Source organism: Armigeres subalbatus, chromosome 2, assembly GCF_024139115.2.
Source record: "Armigeres subalbatus isolate Guangzhou_Male chromosome 2, GZ_Asu_2, whole genome shotgun sequence".
NCBI lineage: Eukaryota > Metazoa > Arthropoda > Insecta > Diptera > Culicidae > Armigeres > Armigeres subalbatus.
In genome coordinates this window covers 71,421,603-71,443,637 of record NC_085140.1, presented here as the reverse complement: position 1 = coordinate 71,443,637, position 22,035 = coordinate 71,421,603, and the positions used below count along the sequence as shown (strand labels likewise).

At 37.1% G+C, this 22,035-nt stretch overlaps 2 protein-coding genes across 4 annotated transcripts in view; both read left to right on the top strand.

Annotated features, from left to right (window-relative positions):
• The window catches only part of LOC134214527 (EGFR adapter protein-like), a 184,915-nt gene that overhangs the window by 68,291 nt on the left and 94,589 nt on the right, over positions 1–22,035 (top strand). The window lies entirely within an intron of this gene.
• Positions 1,202–6,897, top strand: LOC134209024 (uncharacterized). The gene is made up of 2 exons (XM_062685005.1): positions 1,202–1,221; positions 6,223–6,897. The coding sequence occupies exon 2, from the start codon at positions 6,223–6,225 to the stop codon at positions 6,895–6,897; it is 675 nt and encodes a 224-aa protein (XP_062540989.1). The 5' UTR covers positions 1,202–1,221.

Here is a 22,035-nt window from a genome sequence, read left to right as displayed (position 1 = left end):
TATCGAGGTACTTGAACGTCGTAGTTGGACGTTCCGTTTTGGACCATAAATAAAATTAACCTCTGACGCAACAACAATGGAAGCTTGTTTCCTTAATTGCTAGAATCGATAGGCCTTATGCAGACTGGGTAGACGCAGATCAAATAACTAACCCATCATTGCTATGTTATGGTTAACGCTTCTTATTATTTTGTTGTTGTAGCAGACTTTGGCTGCAGTTGGACCACCTTGTTTAACTGAATTAAATTCAAACCAAACATAAAACCACATTGTTTAATCGGGTCGTTTTATGATGTATTATGTTTGGAATATGTGATTCCTGATCATAGAGAAATTAAAAATAACATCACATTAGGGGTATTCACTTAACGGCATATGTTACTGCGTATCTGTTTATGGAAATGTTTCATAGACGATTTTGAATATGTCCCTTGTGATTGAGTGTGAAACATTTCAATAATCAGATACGCTGTTAAGTGAATACCCCTATTAGGTTTTTCCACACATTGATTCAATAGTGGCATTGCATTACCTCACTGTGCCAGTGTTGATTAACTACACTCAACCAGCAAATGTAAGGTTTTCAGCAAGCTTTTAAAATTGTAAGGTCTAATACAATACCTGTAAAATAATCTAAGAATTTCGTATACTTTCAGTTTCATAGAAAAAAAATGGTTGGATAGATTTTCACTGCTTTGATATATAATTACGCTATGACTGACCTCCTGTTAGAGCCAGATCAGCAATAAAGGACAGCAGTCATCATTTCTGCATATCGGACGATCGACCCATCAGCCAATCATCGACGAGGTGCATCAATGTGCCGCATCAGCATATCAATATAATAAATACTGCCATCAACCCCGGCATGCTTGTTCAGTTTTTCTTTATCGACGACCGTGATTACTTCTGTTCGCGTTTTAATTAGTGAATAAACGTAGTTTCTGTTAAACTTAGTGTTAGTGCTTTTTAAAACACCGAACTGTCGTCCCCGGTCAAGATTGGCGCAGCCGTGCGGTTTTAGTGCGTTTAGTAAGGACTAAGTGTGAATAACAGTGCAAAGGTTAGGATTGATAAATCCAACCAGAGTGAGGCCGCGATTCACCGACAAGTGTAAGCATCTGACGTAACCTGAGAGGATACCCAGAGTTGAGCCTCCGCCGTACACTTTATACGACGACTAAAAGAATAAGCACCGAGAACCCCGCACACGATTGCAAGGTAAGTGTCTTTTCTCCTCTATTCTTAAATCGAAATACGAGTTAAAGCATTGCCGCTCGGTGGGCAAGTTTACTTTTACGATACGTATTGTGCCCGTTCTAAGAGAAGGCGCATACAAACTGCAAAGTATAAATTGCTAACCATTCGGAGTAGGAATCGTTCCAAGAGAAATTCCACTTCAACTGGAAAGTACAGTTCTAAGAGAAGCACATTCCAGAAGCATCACGAGTTCTAAGAGAACGTGTCTGCTTACCTAACCAAATTCTAAATTAGTTGCTCTTCCCAACGGAAACGCATGTAATGCCAAAAGGGCAAAAAGTGAAAAATAGTCTGAAAAGAGCTCGTTATCTTTTGACAAAGTCAAACGAGTGTATTTCTTCTGACTCAGAAGATAGTCTAGACTCCATAGAATCAGGAGATCTAGCACACATTCCCGTAGAAAATCCGCCTTTACTGGAAGACCTCTCTTTGGGAGAAAGTACGAATATGGTTAGTTGTAAATTAGAAACACTCATGAAAATGATGGAAAGTCTAGCCACTAAACAAAACGAACACGATACATTCTTCACTCAGATGCAAACTCAGCTAAATTCTCAAACTGCTAGTAATTCAGGTAGCCAAACTCTCCCAACGATTCAACAGCAACAACACTTTAACGTTGATCACATTTTTAAAATCCCGGATCCAATCAAAATGATCCCAACGTTCGATGGAAATAGAAAACAATTAAGTTCTTGGTTATCTACCGCTGAGGAAATCTTAAACGCCCTTCAGCCACATGTTTCTACCATTCAATTCAAGATGTATGTGACAGCGGTGTCAAACAAAATTATCGGAAAGGCTAAGGATATCCTCTGCTTGGCAGGAAACCCTGACAGTTTTGAGGATATCAAGGAAATCCTCACCAACGCCCTTGGCGACCGCCAAGAACTGTCTACTTATAAAAGCCAATTATGGCACTGTAAGATGACAGAAGGTATGACAATTTTCGATATTACCAAAAATCGAAAGAAATTGTTCAAAACATTAAAACTTTGGCAAAACAAAAACAAAATATAGGGAACATTGGGATACCATAAATGACTTTATAGAAGAAGATGGATTAGCAGCGTTCATTTCAGGACTATCAGAACTGTACTTTGGTTACGCACAAGCGGCGAGACCAAAAGACATGGAGGACGCATATGCGTTTCTCTGTAAATTCAGATCTAAGGAAATATCAGCAGAAAACCTAAATAAGGACAGAAATGAAAAGAAAATTAGAAACAGAAATTTTGAACAAAAATTTTCAACTCACGGAAACACAAACCAAAATCAGAACAACAAAAATAAGGAAACATCATACACCTTCCAAAAACCAAACCAACAGGATGAACCAATGGAAACAAATTCGGTTAAGTCAAAATTAACATTAAATAGGCGTGTGATTAACAATCATGAAACAGAACCAATTGAAGAAGAGTCGGCTGACGAACAAGAACAAGAAGAATCATCTGAAGAACTCGATCTAAATTTTCAAATAATTGCAAGACACAACATAACAACCTGAATTTCCTACCATACTTGAAATTATGGCACCCGAAAACGAAACAACGAATCAAAATGTTGATCGACACTGGCGCGAACAAGAATATTATCTCTCCCGGAATCTTAGATGAAACCCTCAAAATTTCAGATACACCCATAAAAAACGTTCAAGGTACTCAACAGGTTTGCGAAAAAGGTAAAATCGACTTTTTTAATGGATTGTGTAAACCTCTTACATTTTATGTGCTCAACTTTCATAATTATTTTGATTGCATATTAGGTTCGGAGTCTTTAGGAAAACTAAAACACAAATAGATTACGTTAATGGAACAATCACGCTTAACAACAAACAGTTTTCATTTTCAAAATTTTACCCATTGAAAAACTTTCAGAGTCATACTGTTACAATCAAAACATCAAATAATGGTGATTGGCTTGTCCCCTCTCTCCAAAAATTAGGAAAACACACCTATATTCAACCTGGATTGTACAGCGCCACAAATAACAAATCCACTATCAATATTCTTTCTAACTTAAAAGAGTTCTCAAATTTGCCAACAATCTCCCTAACGGTGAACAACTTTGAAACAATTTCTCCATACCCTATGAAAAATCCACAGAAAACACCCGAGTACGATTTAGAGTCTTTAATCAGAACGAATCACTTATCAAAATTGGAAAAATCTGAATTGATCCGTCTGCTTTGTAAAAATCAAGAAGTAATTCAGAAAAACGGGGAAAAATTAACCTGTACTTCAGCAACAAAGCATAAAATTTTAACAACGAACGACTCGCCCATTTATACTAAAAATTATCGTTACCCCACCACTTCAAAAAAGACATAGAGGAACAAATCCAAGAGATGCTTGGCAATGGTATCATTAGACCATCGAAAAGCCCATATTCCTCACCGATATGGGTAGTTCCAAAAAAATTAGACGCATCAGGCAAAAGGAAGGTCCGAGTAGTAATCGATTATAGGAAGCTTAACGAACAAACTGTGGACGACCGGTATCCTATGCCCCAAATCGAGGAAATCCTTGACTCCCTAGGAAAATCAGTCTATTTTACGACCATAGATCTGAAATCTGGATTTCACCAGATAGCTATGGACCTGAAGCATGTTGAAAAACAGCCTTTTCAACAGACAAAGGACATTTTGAATTCACCAGAATGCCCTTCGGTTTAAAAAATGCCCCTGCGACATTTCAAAGAACAATGAACGATATTCTGGGAGACTATGTGGGGAGAAAATGTTACGTGTATTTAGATGATATAATCATTGTCGGATACAATTTGGAAAATCACTTAGAAAACCTCAATCTAGTTTTGAAACGCTTATCCGAATTTAATTTGAAAATACAACTCGACAAGTGCGAGTTCTTAAAAAGAGAAACTGAATTTTTGGGTCACATTGTCACTAGCGAAGGGGTAAAACCTAACCCCGATAAGATTGAAAAGATTATCCAATGGCCGATGCCGAAAAATCAAAATGAAATAAAACAATTTCTAGGGTTGGTTGGATATTACAGACGCTTCATCCAAGATTTTTCTAAAATTACTCGACCAATATCTAAGTATCTAAAAAAAGATTCAACAGTAGATGTCAAAGATATTACATACATAAATGCATTCAACACTCTTAAGAAGATCATTTCTACAGACCAAATACTAGCATACCCACAATTTGAGTTACCTTTTATTTTAACAACGGATGCATCTGGCTATGCCTTAGGGGCCGTTTTGTCACAAATGCAAGAAGGTATCGAAAGGCCAATTGCATTTGCCTCTCGTACTTTGTCTGAAACGGAATCTCGATATGCAACTAACGAAAAAGAAGCTTTAGCAATAGTGTGGGCAGTCAATAAATTCAAACCATACCTGCATGGGCAAAAATTTACACTCGTTACAGATCATAAACCGTCAACATTTATGAAACTTCCAATAAGAATGGCAAGATTCTTCGCTGGCGTCTAGACTTAAAAAACTATGATTATGACGTCAAATACAGAGAAGGCAAATCAAATGTCGTGGCGGACGCACTAAGCAGGATGCCGATTGAAACAAACAGAAACGAAGCGGATAGTAATATTTTTCAGGTTCCGAAGATGAGGAAGATGAAGCAGAATCCACTGCTAGCAATCCACCCTAATCATTTAACTCCCAAACAATTCACTCCGCTGAAGACTCGGCTGATTACTTTATCCACTTTTCCGATAGACCCTTGAACTATTACCGAAATCAACTAATATTCAAAACCTCTCGTCTCGACACTATTATTCAAGAATCTCTCTTCCAAAATTTCCACAGAACCATAATTTCCCAAAAGAATTTTACAAAAGCAGAAGTTACACACTTCCTGAAAACTTTCCATAACGGTAAACAGACAGCCCTTATGGCGCCGGAAAACCTTATACAAATAATTCAAGAATCATTCAAAGAAAATTTCAGTCAAAATGGCCACTTTGTGTTTACAACAGTTATGGTTGAGGACGTTCAAAATGAGAATAGACAGAATCAGATTATAATAAACGAACACAATAGAGCGCACCGCGGCATCGCAGAAACGGAAGCAAAAATCAGAAGAGCATACTTTTTCCCAAATATTTACGCGAAAATCAGAAAATATGTAAATTCTTGCGAAATTTGTAACACCCATAAATATGAAAGAAAACCGTTTAATATTAAAATATCGCCTAGGCCAATTACTGACAAACCGAAGGAAAGAGTTCATATGGATATATTCATAATTGACAAATGCAGTTTTCTATCACTTATCGACTCATTTTCCAAACACCTTCAAATGATTTTTCTGAAATCTAAAAATTTAGTACACGTGCAAAAGCGCTAGCAAAGTACTTCACTACTCAAGGAATCCCTAAGGAAATTGTTACTGATCATGAAACCACATTCCAGTCAATCCAATTAAGAGACTTTCTCGCTCAATTAGGAACACAAATCCGATATGCCGCTTCCTCTGAATCTAATGGTCAAATTGAACGCACACATTCTACAATTATAGAAATATTTAATACAAATAAACACAAATTTAGAACAATGGGCACAAAATCAATCATTCAATTATCAGTTGCATTATACAACGACTCTGTACACTCTTCCACACAGTATACACCGAATGAAATTATATTCAACCAAAATAATATTGTAGATCCGGAAGTAATAGTTCGAGATGCTCAAGAACTTTTCTCAAAGCTAGGCTTAATATGGAAAAAGCGCAAAAACAAACTCTTACACAAAATTCAAAGAAAGAAGATCCCCGTTATAGAAGAAGGGAAAGAAGTTTTGTCATCCCTAATATACGCACAAAAACACAAGCCAGGGCAACTAAAACGAACGCGAATGAAGTAAGAGAGAAGACATTCAAGAACAATCGAAACATTAAGCGTCACAAAAACAAAATCAAAAGATTGAAAAAATTGTAATGAACTATACCTTTTTAAATTCTGATTACAGATGCTTTTCCGTTATTTTGGAACCATCTTTCTACTTTTGGAAATCTCATGCCATGAACTAACCATTAGGAACCTTCATAAAGATCTACTACTGATGCAGAAAAGGACCCCTTGTCGTATTCAAACTGGAAATATTCGCATACTACATCCGATTAATCTAACAGAGATAGAGTTCACTATTAACCAGCTTACTAATTTAGTATACCATAAACGAATGAATAACAATGCTCTTATTGAAATTAGCAAATACAAAATACGAGATTTATATTCCAACTTCTTACAAATTAAACCGTCATCGCACAAACGAACTAAACGGTGGGACATCATAGGCACCACCTGGAAATGGATAGCGGGCAGTCCTGACGCCCAAGATCTTAGAATCATCGACAAAAGTCTTCACCAACTAACCAACGAGAATAACCATCAAGTCAAAGTTAACCATCAAATCGGCAAAAGAATCTCAGAATTAACGACCACTATCAACCAAATTATTGAAAAACAACAAATCAACAAAATAATCCTCGATGAGCTCGACATTGTCACCACCATCCTGAAAATAGACACACTCAACAAAATCCTGATAAGTATTCAAGAAGCTATACTTTTTCTAAGATGCACGTCGCAAATAGCAAGATGTTATCCAGCAAGGAAATTTTTCTTATCAAAAACATCTTAACCAATCAAGGAGTCCAGTTAGACATACCAGAAGAAGCATTAAACTTTGTTACACCAAAAATGGCGACTAGCGAAAACACCTTACTCTACATTTTACATGTTCCAGAGTTAGAGAAAGAGGAATCCACAATTATTCGAATCTTCCCATTGAGCCAAAACAACACTGTTATCAAAACCTACCCTCAATTTTTAATCAAGCAATTGAAACAACTCTTTACAACATCTAAACCCGAAGACTACGTTCAGCTGCACAGCTACATCAAAGAGTTTGAAGATTCATGCATTTACCCATTGATTATGGGAACAGAATCACAATGCATCATGGAAATCAATGAAAAGAACACATTTAAGCTAATAAACCCCAACAAACTACTCATTACAAATGCGAAAAGTGATGAACTACAATCTGACTGTGGACCAATCAACAGACACCTAACAGGTGCACTATTTCGTTCAAAGGTCACAACTTTACATCAAAGGAACAAATTAGCGAAAGCGAAACCATCCAAGGAGCGCTTCACAATATAAGGATTACCAGCGAAACATTTAAACAACATGACGTTGCAAAGATAGAAAAAGTTACACTTCTGAATAGGAACAAATTGGATCAAGTACTTCTTCAGCACCAAACCGACCACATCTGGAGATGGAGCCTACTAGGAGGAACCTCCATGACGTTTATCCTATTAACCTTCACGTTATACCTAATCTTCCTTCATTTAAGAACCATCCATAAAAGGACATCGAGGAAAATCAACCACAAGAAATCAACAAATTCTGAGGAAACCACGCAAAGCGCCGAGGACGCCACTTTTTCACCCCCCCGGTGAATTACGCTATGACTGACCTCCTGTTAGAGCCAGATCAGCAATAAAGGACAGCAGTCATCATTTCTGCATATCGGACGATCGACCCATCAGCCAATCATCGACGAGGTGCATCAATGTGCCGCATCAGCATATCAATATAATAAATACTGCCATCAACCCCGGCATGCTTGTTCAGTTTTTCTTTATCGACGACCGTGATTACTTCTGTTCGCGTTTTAATTAGTGAATAAACGTAGTTTCTGTTAAACTTAGTGTTAGTGCTTTTTTAAAACACCGAACTGTCGTCCCCGGTCAAGATTATATGTTTATTACGAGAGTACCATTTTATAAGTTTGCATTGCAACTTTGAAAAATTCCTTCTTTATTATGTTTATTTGTGCTAACGTTGGAATAAAATTGAGTAATTAAAATCATCACATTTTGAAAGATATTGCAATTTTTGGCAACCTACCGAGGCGGTGCACATTTTTTTAATCGAGAAAGAAAGAATTCACCTTTTAAGTTCTACCGAAACATTCAGTAGGTTAAGTTTCAATTAAAGTGAGCGAGTACTGTGAAATAAATAGAATAATGCTCATTTACAAAATAAAACATGGACACATGCTTGGGTCTATCATTCACATACCGTCCAAACTCGTTCAAATGAGCGAATTGTTTAACGAAACCGCTTTAAAGAGCAAAGTTTCTGCTAACAAATTGTAATTGTTACTAGGGCCGAAAACCTCGTTAATAAAGACAATAATAATAAATTGTAATGACATAATTTCTCTATTCAATGAGAGGTTCTCAAGGAAATGTATTCAGTAGGATAAAAATACCGAACACGTATCAAATCCGACTTGGCTGACGAATGACCATGTTTTTTTTTTCGTTCTATTCTAAATATCAAATCATGTCCGCTTCGTATTCCACCTAAACACAATGCAAAATTGATTCGATTTCCCCAAGAGGAACACTTACAAGCTCCGATTGAAAAAACACCGACAAAAAAGCCCATTTATTAGGAGTGAGACAGCTTGTTTGGAAGCTGCACAACAGCCAGCGCAGCGGCAATGCAAACCAATCGGAAATGGATTAAGAGGTGAAACTGTTCACCAAGTTATTGAGGAAATGATTGATCTCGATTGGAAAAAGTCCTTGTCATTGAGTGGATTTCTAAAAGTAACTTTAACATTTCAACAAATTAGCTATGATGCAACTTGGCAATTTAGATGAATTGCTGAGAAATCCAATCCAAGGCTCCGATTCCGGCTACGGCGAATTATCATAATGTAAATCCATTGAGGATGATGGTGGATTGTTGAATTCCACTACTTTCATTGCATCTGAACAGATATACGCAATTTGATTTCAATTGTTTCTACCGAAAAATCACTCTCCAAATCACTCTGCCGTAGGGTAACGACATTTTTCGATAATGTTTATTGGGTCCATTTAACCATTGATCTCCACCCTTTTCGTTCGCTATCAAGCGCATCGTTTATTTTATGCACATAATATCAAGACATGGTGACCCACTTTTCGCCATTGTGGATTGGGATGATCGCTTCATCGTATCCAGCGGGCAATCCGATCAGGGAGAAGAATTTCGGAGAATGCGTATGTTTGGGTCATTTTTTGCGTCATTTCGGAACTCTGTGTGCTTATTCATTCACGAGATTCCCGCTCTGTTCAAATCAAAATGCACGGCTCTCTTGGGACCGATTAACAAACGTCCGCATGAGAACATTCGCAACTACGCCTCTTCGTCGCCGCCACGCCGTTGAGAATTCACAAGCATGGGTGGAAAAACGGCTGAACACATCAATGCCGAGAATAGAGATGTCGTAAAATCTCGATTAATCGATTAGTAACTAATCGATTACTCTCGATTCTTATCGATTATTGAATCGATTAATCGTTGGGTAGTAATCGATTAAAAATTAATCGATTATCACAACGATGAATCGATTAATCGAAGTAATCGCTTAATTTGCGACATCCTTATGATGTCGTAAAATCCCGATTAATCGATTAGTAACTAATCGATTACTGTTGATTCTTCTCGATTATTGAATCGATTAGTCGTTGGGTAATAATCGATTCAAAATTAATCGATTATCACAACGATTAATCGATTAATCGAAATAATCGATTAATTTGCGACATCTCTAGCCGAGAACAGTCTTTGTCAATCGCTTTTATAGGTAAGTTTGCTGCGTCCCAGCAGATTAAGATTGACGGCGTCGCCGTCGTCATTGTCGTCGTCGATGATCGTGATGATAAAAAGCGTTCCTTTGCGTCGGATTATGCCTCTTAACGGGGCCCCACCTCTCAATACAACACATCCAGTTCCATTCAACAATGCGAAAGCGTGCTCGGAAAAGTTGTAATAATTAAAGTACATACCGAAGAGTAATTGAGTTTCCTGGGAGTTCGACGCGGATTAGAACAAAGCGTGGCATGCGTTGAATGATATTAAACAGAAAATCCCTCGGGGGAAAGCTCCCGACAGCATTTCAAGTTGACACATTTTATATGATTGGTTGTTCCAGGGGTAGCAATTTTGCTTGCATCATCATCATAATCATTGATAAAATGTGTTCTAACGGGCTTTTAAATTCATGCTTTCGTCGATGAAACTGGAATGATGATTCAATGCCTGTGATACAAAGATGATGAGTCGGCTGAAATATGCCTTCAGTTTGGCAGAGCAAGGTGAAACCGAGTCTCACAACAAAATTTGGTTATATTCCAACAACTTTCTTCTATGATTCACAAACATCTTGTGGCAAATGAACTACCCACCATAATTTCGTCAAGACAGTTGAGAAAACGCTGTACAGGTGATTACACGAAAAAAAAGCGTTCCCGTATTCGTGAACCAGCGAAAATACACGGTGATTTAATTCATTGATTCGGGAACACCAGTCACGTTTTCCAGAACGTTCCAGAAAACGTCACTGTGTTCCAGAATCCGTGGCAGTTGTTCACGAAAAAATACACCGTGAACTTGTTAGTTCACGAATTCATGAACGCTTTTTTTGCGTGTAACAGTAAGTATACCTTCAATACACCGACAGTTTCGTGAAACTTCCTGCACAACTAATTTTTTTCGTTTTTAGTATTCTGATGGCAAAGCACGGAAAATGGTATAAAGTTTCACCTGTCAAAAACCCAAGAATCATTATATCAGAAGTCAGATTTTTGCCTTTCTCGTTTTATTTATTTGTTTTGGAGAGGGAAAAGCCCTATGGGAGTGGCATTCATATTGGAAGCACTTCTCCCAAAGGTAATGTGACCGGATAAATTTTGTGTGAGCGCGGGACAAAAAAAGTTCATAGTTTGATATGTTTTAGTAATACCTACAAATCAAATCTTTAATTTTTTTTATTTGTTACTAAAGCTTAGTTTGCTAACTGTTCGATAAACGGCAACTCATTGTAGAAGTCAAAGCTTTCTTCAAATGTTGAATGTGCAGCTCAATGTAGCTGCCATTGAGTTTCGTATAAATTTGAAGTTTAGCGGACAGGGAGTCCAATATCTGCAAAACTGTAGCAACTATCGAATTGCAGTTGAAAAGCGGTGCAGTTAAATGACTTTCAGCTGTTGATCGTTTAGTGTATAGAATTTTGTTCGAATTTTTTTGTAGCGATAGAAGCAATGATATTGAACCTCGAAAATTGTTTTCCGAATAACCTAAACAACTCTTTCTAAAATACCTGACAAAAGTAAATATTGTGATTATGAATTAATTAGATCATATTTTTTTAAAGGTCTATTCTGGTTTTCTTTCACCTTCAGGAATATGGTCCACGGTTTTAGTTCTAATTTATTTCCAAACAGGTGATACTGAATATGAATAGATATCTGCTCAGAAAATCAAAAATTCCTTCCTATTTAAGATCACTTGCGATTCTGCAGGGAGAGCATCTTGCTTGACTTTTGCATGCAGAAATGCATTGTTCCGCTTATTCGATAAAAAAAGATTTCGCTTCAAAAAGCACCAAAACCCAATAAAAGCGTATTTTATGTTACCTATGGATTTATTTTCCATTGTTTTAAGACAAGAAAGTAAATTCGATTAATTCAATGGAGAATAACACGTAGAAATCAAGCAATGATGCAAACCGCGAGTCGAATCATGAACGATTCTCTGTGCCATGAGGTGTTGACTCGCGCTTGATTTAAATTTTGGAAAAGATTTAGGAATTTGAGTTTTTCCTAACACTGCTATCGATATGCAATATCAACATAGTAAAGATCGTCTTCTAACTGGGGTAGATTTTCCGCAAGATTTTGGTCCGCATGGCATTTAAAAGGAGTGGAATTTTAGACGTTCCGTGTCGATCTGCTTACAAGATTCCCAGGGTATAAGGCTTGGGTAAAACAAACTATAAAGATAAGTTTTATAAGATAGTTTTTGTCACAGGAGAACATCTTAATCTTGATTTCTATGATCTGCCTTGCAAAACGTTAGTCTTAGTCAAAATTATAATTTTTTTAAATTTATTTTTTTTAAATACTAATTAATAATTGAAATGACCGTGTTTAAATATACTTAACGATTTCGGATTACTAGGTAGAACAGGGAGATGTGTGTTCATGCACGCTCAAACTAAAACTGAGCTTTCGTATATTCTTGTATCGATAACAGCTTTACTGCGAATGCACACATTTTAAGTGCTGATAAAACAATAATGTATTCTATTTTCTGTACTTCGCGGGACATAAACCAGAAATAAGTTGAAAGCGGGATGTTTCGCGGGACGCTTTTCAGCGCGGGACAAATTGTGAAAATGCGGGACTGTCCCGCGAAACGCGGGACGTATGGTCATTTTACCCAAAGGTAATAAACGCGGGACGCCTATCTGGATTGCGTCACTGGCTTGAAAATGGATCCACCAAATATGCATTTCGCATAGATTTTGGCCCAAAAATCCGTTTATAAGGCGACAGGTAGCCAACTACGCTACGGGACCCCCAATAGTAATGTAAGGTTATTAGTAAGCAATTTGAAGAATATGAGAACGTGGGGTAAAATCAGCAACATCGCAAATCCCAACATCGTGCAGTAAACAGAGCTCACAATCCACGATTTTTGACAAAATTTTAGGTCAAATATGTTATTTATGTTTTGTCAATTATTTGTATTTCCGAACTTGATGAATTACATAACAAATAAGGGTCATTGGGGTAAAACGAGGTCTTACAGCATAGTGCAGTGAACTTTACCATCTTTGCACGATTCCTCAGAAAGTTCTACGATGTGTGTCAAAATTTCAGCGCAATCCGCCCATACCAAAACGAGATATTGAATTTATTTTCGTAATGGATTTTTTTCCTATTGTGCATTGTTTTCGATTGAAATTTGGCCGGATCGGACTATGAGCTTGGAAGTTATGGCAAAAATACAATTTTAGCTTTTCTCGAAAACTAAGTATACATAAAGGCTATATGTTCGCTCCAAAAACAATCTTTTTATAGGAGACCTGGAGACCCATATTATTATATACAAATCGACTCAGCTTGACGAATTGAGGTGATGTCTGTGTGTGTGCGCAAAAAATATCACTTATTTTTCAGGCACTTACCCACAACCATCATCATCACCATCAACCAGCATCGAGTTGCATTCGACGCAGAATCCTGACCCGTTGTTTGCTATTAAAAATCAAAAACCATCGCTCTGAAACTAAATATCAATTCTTGAACTAATCTGTTTTGCAAATAAATGATGCACAAGCCGTATACAGAAGTATTTATTATTGTGAAATGTAGCAATGGCTGGATGTATCGTCCTGGGAAAGAAAAAAGATATAATCCTGCATCTCTTATCTCATACGTTCTGTCTCACTTGAATCTCGGGGCTGAAAACTCTTTAGGGGACCATTTTGACTAAACCTGAAATGAGAAGGCAATGAATTGAGGTACCATTTAAGAACTAAATCTTGCAACTTGAAAACGATGACGGAAACTTTTGAATTTTCACTATAAACAAAAGTTTAACATCAGAGTACAGCATAGGGGAACTGCTCCTGGAATTCATCCCATCAAAAACAAAGCAATGCATGTTAAACTTTTTTTTGTTTCTAATGTTTGTGATTTTTTAGCAGTGAGCACGCATGTTGACAAAAAGAAGCGACAAAATTGGGGCTGTATTTCTTTGTTTCACGATGAGATAAATATATGTTCAGTGAGATGGAGATCGGGACAGTTCCCCTACTTCGTTCTACATCAGGATAATTTATAGTGGCCGAAGCAAATGTAAATAGGGCTGATTTAGAAATTATAGCTGGTCAAAATAAAAAGCTAGATTCAATTTGAGTTGATCAAACTCCACTTTGGGTGAATTTAACTTAGCTTTGGGTAAAATATTTACATGTGATTAAAGGCAAACTACCTAGTGCTAGAAAAATCATTTTACTCAAAATTGGCCCAAAGTAAAGGAAAAGGTTTTAAATGAAAACAATCCACTTTTGGGAGTTTCGTAGGGTAAACATTTGAGCCGTCATTGATGGGCCCTCACGAAAACCTGCCTTCAAGCGGTCTCAATCCGTTGAACAGAATACGTGACAGGTTTTTGTACGCCGAATTAAGGAGGGTTATTCCTCGGTAATTGGAGCACCCCAGTCTGTGCCCTTTCTTAAAGGGAGGGCCAATGAGGCCGTCCAACCAGCTAGCAGGCAATTCCTCGTCTTCCCATATGTTCAACATAATATGGAGCAGAACTTCATAAAACTGCTCACTGTACAGCCGGAAGCTGGTCCATAACTTGTCCATCATCGCTAATATTCATTCTATACACCGATGCACCGTCACTTCCACTATTTAACAAAGTCTCGAAGTGTTGCTTCCACCTGGCAGCCACTTCGGTTTTATCTGTCAGCAAAATTCCCTTCTTGATCGTTGTTCATGACGGGAGATGGTGTTGGTGCACGTTGGTGCACGCCATTGACAGTCTCATAAAACCTCCGCATATTATTCTGCTCCATTCTTTTCTGCACCTCGCTAATCACTTGTTCTTTATACTCTTTTTTCTTCCTGCGGTGGGTTCGTTTTTCGGCTGCTCTTGCTTCCTTCCGACACCAACATCCAGCTTCTGGCAACGTTCTTCTCGTCTGTCACTCTGAGAGTCGTGGGTTCGAGTCCCATCGAAGGGAAAGTGGTTACCTCCAATAATTTTTTTCGAATCAATATCTTCCACATAATGTACATATTCACATATGAGTTTTCAGAACATTTTAAACTGAAGTCGGGTGGTTCAATACCCGGAATATACACTCCTCCAAATGTGTTGTGCTCGTTATCTGTGTCGTTGTGTGTCAAGGTCTGTGGATCAACCTCCGTAATGGAGGCAGTTATTAGAGAATAAACATATTATGTGACCCCTTCTTGGTATATGTTTGTATTCCAAGTAGTAGTTCCAAGTATGAACTCCATAGATTCAAGGTTTGTGAATCAACCTCCATAATGGAGGCAGTTATTGAAGAATAGGCAAGTTGTGCAACGCCATCTAAGTGAATGTATGCATTCCAAATAGTTTTTTTTTGCTACAATGATACTAGGTAGTCTATGAACTCCATAAAGTAATGATCTGCATATCAACCCCCGAAAGGGAGGCTATAGGTATATGTCTGCTAATTAGTTGTTGTCTTTTGCTCTAGGCAGTTATGGAAGAATAAACAAGATGTGTAACCTAATCTTTATATATTTACATTTCAAGTAGTTCTTGTTGTCATCGGTTCCTGGTAGTATACTCATTCATATCACTAATACGAAACTGTTTATTCTTTGCAAATGCAAAATAAATAAATGGGAACGATACAGCTTCAAGTCGAGAACGTAAGGGGAAAAACGGGCTAATATCTCAAGAATCATGTACCATATTTTAAACAGGTTAAATACCTTTTAGTTACTCGTGTAAGCCTAGAAGTCTTAATCTATAAATTTCAAGGATGGTCATTAGCATATGCCAGGAACGCATTTTATTCTATGGACCACAAAGGACAAGTACCAAATTTGAAACAGGCTGATGTATCTCTGGTCAAGCATGTAGATTCTAATGCCTTACATCAGGGTTTTCTTGGATGACCATGAACCAATACAATGGATGTATTTAGTTATATGTACCACAAAGGGCATGTGTCACTTTTGAAACAATCCGGAGGATATCTGGTTACGTGTGTAGATCTTAAGGCCTATTACAGGGTTTTATTGGAAGACCATGAACCTATGCAATGGACGCATTCTATTCTACATACCACACAAACATGTACCGCTTTTGAAAATATTAGAAAGATCTCAAATTACGCGTGTAGATCTTAAGGCCTTTTCCAGGGTTTTCTTGGACTACCATGAACCTATGCAATGGTTGCATTCTATCCCATGTATCACAAAACATAGATCCAAGCTCCAGGAGGTTCTCGAAAAACTTTGAATACTTGAAAATGATGATGAACGTCTTACTTTGCGTCCACGGATACAAATTTCATCCATTTGCTTCAAAAATATACATGTTTATTTCCAAAATAGTAATATGTTTGAATCAAACATATTTATTTTTAAAACCAAATTGAATCCCTGTTTGTTTTATACATACACTAGTGGGCAGCCTCTAGCTCGCTCTTGCAAAAGTAAACAAAAACTCGAGTTCGGATCGGATCCGATCGGAAGTCAGCAGAGGAGCAGGAGCAAGAGTGGAATCATATGTTTTCTTGCTTCCAAATTGATGATAAGTATGTTTTCAGGTACAGAAAGGTAAGTAAATGAAATATGAACGTTTGGAAAGGTGAAATCTGGTAGTCAAATACTACCAGAATATGAAAATTGATAGAATTGATAAGAAAATATTATGAGTGGTCGAACCAAAACAATAATATCCATGTTTGCTTCAAACATTTAGTTGGTTGAAACGCACATTTGATTCAAAAAAAGTTTTCGTTCGCTTCAAATGCAACAATATGTTTGATCCAAATATATTTATTTTTGATGCCAGAACAAACTGAATTTATTTTTGGATTTACCTAAAATATGTTTGTTTTTAACGTAGATTGTTCTGCGTGTCATCAAGGATCTGCACCACTTATGACTTCTTGATTTCTTGGCGTACAAAGAACATCTTAAAGCTTCCCTGCCGTTCTACGTATGCTTGTACCAAATTCAAAAAACGACAAATGAGAAAATGGGATTTGAAATTGAACACTAATTTTCATTGCTGTAGTATAACCATAATGCAATATAAGATTATTACATCACAGAACCATTCAGAAGACTTAATTTTATTGAAACCATTCTTATTTTTCACTCACAAATAGAATTTGCGACAACGATCATGAAAATAGTTTGGCGGGACAGTTATGCCGAGAAATAGAGCAACTGTTTTATAGTTTCTACGCATATCAGCCCCGTTCAATGCATGATTTCGTGAATGACTACTGCGATTGACATATGTCTCCCCATCCACTATCAGAAAAGGCAGATTTTATTTTGGCGATTTGAAAAATGCCGGCATGCGCAGCGTTGCTTTATTTCGTTCGCGGGTGCTTTGTTATTACTTTCGCAGTGTTGCTAGTAGTCAGGGATTTTTCCTCTTAAAATTTCAAAAGAAACAAGTGGACAAGAATGAACTTTTCTTTCGTTAATTTGAAGACGAAATGGAACAAGATTTTTTTAATTATAGCTAGAACTGCAATCAGAGAGTGCAGTTCAACAGCTCAACATAATTTATTGTTTGAAATTTGATCGTCTTATTAATTTTCAATTAGTTAAAACAAGATGGTTACACTGGAACTGCCAGTCGCGTAAATCGTGGACAAATTGTGTGAGGTCATTCAGCTCTGAGTTGTCTTATCTCATTCCAGGTAAGAATCACTGCGATCCATATAAATTGCTGAAAGTTAATAACTAGTCCAAGAAGTTAGCAATAATTGCTTGAAACCATTATAGAATGTGAGAAATTTGTGAAATCCATGACCTCTATTAGAAGCATCAGAAAATCAGAAGCATTCCCTGAGGGGCTGTTGGGAAAAAGTTCGAAGACAAAAAAAAACAAGAAGTCGAATGAACAAGTAGAAGGGACAAAAGTTCGAATGAACTTCAAAAATCTTCGATTTTATTTAGGGGGAAAGACGGCTTTGGCAGGTTTTGTTCTATTATTGGCAGGGGGGTTTTTGTAGACCAAATTTTATGAAATTTGGCCACAATATTCTTTGATATGCAAAGAATGCTTAGGCCAAATTTGAGCTTAGTCGGTCATAAAAAAAAACCCCTGCCAATAATAGAACAAAACCTGCCAAAGCCGTAATTTCCCCTATGTGATGATAATAATTTTGGAAACAGACTTCGTTTCCTAGCTCTTATCTAGCTTATAATTTCCCAGAGTTTCTCTATATTTATATCATTGGTAGTTCGCGTTTGAGTGGAGCACGGTTTTCGTCTTCATGTCTTGAAGAAGTGAAATTTTTATTTTGTCGCTTTTCCGTAATTTTCGGCTTTAACTTTATTTGCGACATTCTATGCCCTGGTTCATCTCGGAAGGGGACTTTCTATTCATTGCTATCCCAGTTAACTCACTATTCCTTTCAAAGACAATCACGGAGATGCGAAAATGTGCAGCGCATCGATTTCTTTACACCAAAACTGATGCCCAAATCATCATTTACCCTGTGTTAGCTTTGCCTTTCTGCACAGCAAATAATTTTGAAAATTCAACGACGTGTAAAATTGCAGCTTATTCCATCAAACGAATTAACATTAGATATTCAATTAAATTTGATTGAATTTTACAAGCAAGTACCGTTTAAATTTATTTCGATTTAAAAAAATAGTGAGATCGATTGAATGTTACGTTTATTTGCATGCTCCAAATATGTGCATGAAAAAACATTTAAAATCACAACATATTTTTATCTGTGTGTATTTGGTTTTTGGATTTTTGACGAAATTGTGTTTTTTCCCAAGGGGAAGAAAAAACGCGAAAAAAAATTTTTTTTTCACTTATAATGCGTTTTCTGACTAGGACTCTTCACCAAAAAAATGTAACGTACCTTGATTTTACTGGTTCTACGTAAAACCAAATTTTAAAAAATCTTTTTATATTCTTGTTGTTGCCTGTTTTCCCGCTTGCCGGGCAGTGGCAACTATATTTCCACCAATGTTTTACCGCTTGCCGGGCAGTGGCAACTATATTGCCACCAATTTTTCAATGTTTCTGAACTGTTCAATGTATAACAAACATACATTTGAGTTTAATACCATGTCAACATTGTGTCCTATTGTTGTTTTTGTTAATTTATTGTTTAGATTCGTCTGCCTTATAAAGGGTTAAAGTCAATAAACGTAACGAAAAACTATCAGCTCTATTTAGATATGGAACATGTTCTAAGTATCATTTAAACCAAATTTCATTTGAATTGACCCTCCCTATTGAACCCTGTTAAACATTTTTATTCGCTAATTATCGATTCTTTAATTTATTTAAGATCAACTTTCCGAAAGAATCCATTTAACATTAACCCGATCTTGAATCAACATCAGTTCAATTTTCCTGGCCGGTTCATACGTGCAGCACTTTTTCGTGTTTTGTTTTCGATTTTTTAAATAGTTCTTCTTCTTCTTCTTCTTCTTCTTCTTCTTCTTCTTATTGACATTACATCTCCACACTGGGACAGAGCCGCGTCGCAGCTTAGTGTTCATTAAGCACTTCCACAGTTAACTGCAAGGTTTCTAAGCCTAGTTACCATTTTTGCATTCGTATAGCATGAGGCTAACACGATGATACTTTTATGCCCAGGGAAGACGAGACAATTTCCAACCCGAAAATTGCCTAGACCGGCACCGGGAATCGAACCCAGCCACCCTCAGCATGGTCTTGCTTTGTAGCCGCGCGTCTTACCGCACGGCTAGGGGCCCTTTTTTAAATAGTTGAAGAGTTCAAAAAATTTGAGTTCTTGAGGAGGGCTCGGATCGGATCGGATCGGATTTCCAGCGTTTGTATGTACAATATAAATTATAGGGTAAAACGTCCTATTATGGAGGTAACCCCTCCACCGCGTCAAAACAAAATTGATTTCGAAAATTCTTTAAAAATAAACTGTTTTTTTTTTACATTGCAGTACATGAATAGGATGCTCGTTAACTCTAGTTTTGTAAATATTAAGTCTATTGTGCTAAACTTATGCTGTTTTGTTTTTATCACAATAAAAACAAACTACCGCAATAAGAGGACGCAGTTGACTATATCGTTACGATATTGTTTGAAGGTCATTCCTATTGTTGCGGTATTGCTTGTATTTCTTATGGAGAGCGATACCACAACAATAGGACCTTAGCACAACCGCAATAATAGGCTTAAAGGAAGAATTTTTTTTACGAAAAATGTTGATTTTTCATCATATTGAACGGAATTTTGTCAAACATAAGGTGTTCTAGTGGTTAATTCGAAGAGTTTTAGAGGATCCACAATTGTTTTGAATGCTATTAAATCCAGGATGGACTATTTAAACACTACCGCAGGATAGGAGGTTTTACCATGCTTATTGCGATTAGGTCACGAGAAAAGCTAATATTTAACGAAGGTATTTCTCGTCACCCGTCGACGACATGTTTGAACGATAATTTTGAACCGCGCCGATCCGAGCCCTCCTTAGCCGTGCGGAAAGGGACGAGCCTGGAATTGATCCCACGAACTCCTATGCAGTCCGATGGTTGTAGAACAAATTTTTAACTTTTTTTCTTAACGTGTCATGTGTGTTCTATGATGGTCAATTTGATTTTTGGTCGGTATGCATCATATAGGTTTGATTATTGCCTCAATAGTTTTGCCACGTATAAAAACATTATTCATTATACCTATTACGAATATGGGCACTGTAGTTCTTCTAAAAGCCTCAATGAGAGTATTATAAATAGGGGAACTGTTCCGTTTTCAATCTCACTGAACATATATTCAACTCATTGCAAAACAAAGAAATACAGCACCAATCTCGTCGCTTGTTTTTGCTAACAGGCCACTGGTGAAAAAAAACACAAAAATAAGAAACAAACCAAATTCCTTTTCATTGCTTTGTTTTTGATGGGATGGAAATATGAGCTATGGGATGAAGTGCCGAACCGTTCCCCTATGTAGTAACTTTTATAACAAAAAATCTCATGAATGAAGATACAGTTAATAGTTTTCCAAAACCATTGTAAGATACCTACAATACGGAATCCCAATATGAAACGAGTTACATCGGGTGTTTCACTAATTAACGCTTCTATTCATACAGATTTAATTTGAAAAAAGTAATTTTCATACGGGTTTTTCTCATTTCTGATTCTGTCGTCGGTTCCAACAGGCACATCTGTGGTCCCTCTTCCGCATGGTCCTCCACTCCCTGCAACTTTGTTGAATGGTTCACAGAGTGTTCGCCATTTAATTTCCATTTCCCATTACAGCGCAGCACCGAGAGTACAGGAAAAACAATATCCAGTTAGTTTGCCTCTGCTGGGTGTGTTGGCCGGCTGTAATATGTCCGACTGTCTGCCCTACCGAAAGAGCATCCGAACCAAGCTCACAAAAGCGCACAGCAAACGGGGACCGTGCCAATGAGATTCGAGTTCAGTTGGAACCCTAATATGACAATCCAAGGGAAACAAACACACGAGACTGCAAAATTGTCTAACCGCAATTTTAAATTTTTTCAGGAGTGGATTTTTTTCAATAGCGAGTTGCTCTTTGGAAAAATAGAATCAGACAAAAGGTCGAAAACTTTTATAGGGGAGACTATATCGCTGTTATTAAACTAGTGATAATTTTGAATTTCTTCTTTGTCATCAGAAATATTTTTAAACAATCGTTATTGAAAATAATATTAGTTATAGAAAATAATATAAATTGTTTAGAAACAGTAAGTGATTCACAGCTTTGTAAGCTTTAACTCCATTTAGGCTTTAAACTTATTTCCGCGTATTCTTTGATACATAGAATTTGACACATAGAATTTTTGAGTTTTAAAACAAATAAAAACAACAAGACAAAGAACTGTCGCTCCGGAAGTTGCTACCAGAAAGCAAACTGTATGTTTTATTGTAGAATTCTCTAAAGTATGATTGTTTTTGATTTCTGTCAATTTCCTTGAATGTTCTTATTCCACGCGGAATTGCCCAAACATAGTCTTCCTCTGCTGTGAACGTACGTCTACGTGCTTAGTACTGTAGCATTCCCGTCCGGTTGGACGCTGCTGTCGAATAAGAGATAGCAAACCACAGAACCAACCAACAAGAAGCTTCTTCTCCGAAATGGCTACACCGCCGGCATGTAATCCGTGAAGTTTCCCCAAATGACT

Coding starts and splice junctions, on each gene's coding strand:
- LOC134209024 (XM_062685005.1), top strand. CDS start 6,223: ATGCTTTTCCGTTATTTTGGAACCATCTTTCTACTTTTGGAAATCTCA.